The sequence below is a fragment of the Epinephelus fuscoguttatus genome, linkage group LG19 (genome assembly GCF_011397635.1).
Source record: "Epinephelus fuscoguttatus linkage group LG19, E.fuscoguttatus.final_Chr_v1".
NCBI lineage: Eukaryota > Metazoa > Chordata > Actinopteri > Perciformes > Serranidae > Epinephelus > Epinephelus fuscoguttatus.
The window spans coordinates 22,057,255-22,060,880 of NC_064770.1; the positions used below are offsets into that span (position 1 = coordinate 22,057,255).

Here is a 3,626-nt window from a genome sequence, read left to right on the forward strand (position 1 = left end):
TGAAACTGTGTCATCTGGAGAGCCTGCGTGGGATAAATGTATCAGTTTGCATCTTTATTCCCACATGAACAGGAAGTTTTCTGTGTTTCACGCTGCATTAATTCTGCTGTGTAAATGTGTGGGTTTCTACACTGTCACAGCTGCAGTGTGATGTTTAATAATTCATCACAGAGATGATTTTTATATCCTTTTGCCAGTGAATACTACAGGGGGCACCTGTTTTTAAGATGGCTTATAAACACCCAACAGGGTACTCCCTTTCCTGTGACTGCATTTCAGTTTAATCAACATGAGCAGTGAGCCCCTTTAGGAGTTTAGCAGATGATACATGAACAGTCATCACAGTCCCACCAAGCAGTGAGACTGGCAGCAGTATGAACATCTATGCTGTCATCTCTGTGCACTTGGCACAGCGGAGCACGAACACTGTAGACAGCTATGCTAAAATAAAACACTCATGGTGCTGTCAGGACTCTGAGCGGCCACAAAATGGCAAACAGCCTATGTGAAAAGTGGGATGCAAACCAACCGTGATTCTCCCCCTCCATCCCTGGTGGTCCTGATGCTGCCGCAGGCGTCTCTACCCGGGGATGTCTCGCGCCAAGCGCCCGCAACAATCCGGATACCTTCCTCCCTTCCTTCCTTTCCGGTGTCTCCTTCGTCTTCGCTCACCTCCCAGGTTTCAACTTGATGGCAGGGCTGTGTCTGAATGTGCCAGCTCACTCCGGGGTGGTACTTTCCAGCTTGTTGCTGTTGTGTTTGTCCCCCACTTGGCGTTTGAAAACGTGTGTGCGCTGCTGTTGTTGGCTGGCTGCTGATATGCAGCCGTAGAAGCCGGTGCACATGTTGGCCCCGCCCACCCAGATGTGATGTCACGTTCTAACTTCTCTTGTAGCCAACAACTTTGCTCCATACTGGCAGCAATCATTTATGCAATGCACTGTGGAGACTACTGCTCATGTGATCATGCATATATATTACAATTATATATATGTAAAAAATATTCATGTTTAAACCTTTGAACTCTGAGCAAATTGGTGCAATTTCTTTCAAAAACATGGAGAAAAGGCAATGAGCAACTTGGCAAGAAATGTTCCACAAATTGCAAAAAAAAAATAATAGATTCGGAAAACTAGTTTTTAAAAAGCTAGGAAAAACATGTATTTATAATTATTATCATATATTTAAAATTATGTTACAGAATTATTAGAATTTTTAAGCTATCTTTCCAGGTCATTACATTTATTATTTGTTTTACTTTATTTTATTTTTATTACTAGTTTTCTTGTTTTTAATTTTCTCTTTTTACCTATTTCTTGCTAATTTTTCTTCTTTTTTTCCCTTCTTTCCATGCTTTTGAAAGAAAGAACGCCAATTTGCTCAGGTTTCAAAGGGTTAAGATGTATTTTACAAACCAACTTTTCACCAGCTTCAAGGCAGGACACAACCTAACACATTTTAGTTCGGGCTGAATGTTATTAAAACTAATTAAGAGTAATATTTTTTGAAGAGCATGCACATCTCTGCTACAAATAAACTAAAAAACGCTATCAGAAGTAATCAATGTCTTTTTTTACAACATCCTTCATGTGTTATCTAGAGAATATAGACTTCACCCACATGTTGGAGGTACCTGGGGATATATAATAAGTGACCCTCTGCAGTGTCCAACTCTGTCAAAGTTTCTTAAATTTGTACATTAATTCAATGTGTGCTTGAATTTAAGTGTATATGTATTGCACCAACCAGATCATCAACCTGTAATTTGTGATCTTCTTTACCCTCTTATTTATTTTATTATTATCCTTATTTACTTTTCTTCATTTATTTAATTTCAACCCACACCATTGGGGTGGGGTGGACATTCGACATTTTGTTCTGGTGTCTTTTTCTTTTACATGTCCGTGGATGTATATGTACGCATACTGGATGTGTGTATGTGCACTTCTTTGTTTACTGTTGTTAAAATCAATAAAGATACGGTTGGGGTGGAAAAGAACATATCTTTCTTCTACAATTGCACTAAGAAGTGGTGGAGGTGAAATGTTACTACATACCCCATGGGTGGGGTTAGCTGTAACAGGCAGAGGGTTAGCTTTAACACTTGCTGGAAAAGTCTGTTTAACACAATTCATTTAATACAGTTCTATCTATGAACTACAGGTCTCCATCTATATCAGGGTAGGATAGATATCTGTACAGGTATCCATTCATCTGTAAAGTCTGTCATTCATATTCAATGGTTGGACCTATAGATGTACACAGAATGGGTAGATCCACATGTCAAAATATGAGTATTGAATGTATGAATAGTGACATGACTGTGAAACTGTGTGTCAGTAAGATACCTTACAACTAACCTCGCTGGGTGGCTGGAAGCCGGAAGCATGAAAGGTTAGGTTTTGCCCAGCGCTACCTGCCAAATGACCATATTAATTACGCACCTTGTGTTACATTTAATTCAGGAAGAAAACTGTCTTCTGTTCTTAATTAATTTAGGTCAAAGAGGGATGCTTCAAACAACAGCAAAACTATACCAAAACACTCAATACAAACTCTCACACAACCACTACTTCCCAAACAGACAGCCCTTTCCTATAGAGAAACTACACTCTCTTCAAAGCCAGACTCCATTGACAAAAACTATAATTTTACCTCTCTGAACACGGGAACTGCTTGTCTACCACTGCCTTGATTGTGTGCACTTGATTGGTGCATCTGTGTAACTCCAAAGTCATACAATAACACTAACTGATTGAGGCAACGGTTGACCAGCAGCGTTGGTGCTTAGCAAGTGAAATTACTGAATTTGTTTACAGAGTCTGGCTTTGAGAAGCGCATCAGTAGGTTTTTGGGAGGTACTGAGCATACGGCCGGATAAATAAGACATGGATGATACTGCATGAGTTGTATGAGAGTTTGTAAACCAAAGTTTTGATATAGTTTTGTTGTTGTTTACCGTGGACCCCTATGACTTCTATTCATTGAGAATTTTTCAGTTTTTGGTTCTTCATTCACTGTGGAGGGATGCAAAAAAAAAAAAAAGCAGTTTTCTCAATGAATTCAACATAACTTGGGGTGAGTAACTGATATACAAATCAATCAACTGGGAAGTGAAGTGCTCCTTCAATAAATAAACCTAAGATTTTTAACAAACGTAAAACACATCAAAAACACTAATTTTTACTCTCAATTAGAGTCCACATTAAATAAAGAAGACTGCATTGCTATTTAAACCTGCAATAACAGATTTTTCTGGCCACTAGAGGGCAGGAGAAGCAAGTTGTGGACACAACACACCCTCACCTTTTAAGATGATATGGCAAACCTATTAGCAAACATGTTTAGCAGCTATGGAGCATCATCATCATTCGTCTAGTGCCCTGTTTCTGGCCACTGGTGAGTTTGGTCCATGTTTTTTTTTTTTTTGTTCTTTTCTGTCTCTTTATCTGTTAAATATTTCATTGTTTATCAACAGCTAGCCATCAACTGTCTGTCTCCTGCTTGGTGCTGAGCAGGTAGTGTACAGTGAGGTTTTTGATAGCCCACTGCTATCAAAACTACATTTCAATTACAATAAAGAAAAACATTCAAAAGATTAGAAGACAGGAAAATACACCATCATC

At 38.8% G+C, this 3,626-nt stretch overlaps 1 protein-coding gene across 1 annotated transcript in view; it reads right to left on the bottom strand.

The window, feature by feature from the left end:
* cyth1a (cytohesin 1a) overlaps positions 1 to 784 on the bottom strand; it is a 52,861-nt gene extending 52,077 nt beyond the window's left edge. The window contains exon 1 of the mRNA XM_049562482.1: positions 530 to 784. Within this exon, the coding sequence (XP_049418439.1) occupies positions 530 to 548 (19 nt within the window). The 5' untranslated portion in view covers positions 549 to 784. The remainder of the gene's footprint in view (positions 1 to 529) is intronic.
* Positions 785 to 3,626: the final 2,842 nt, after the last annotated feature.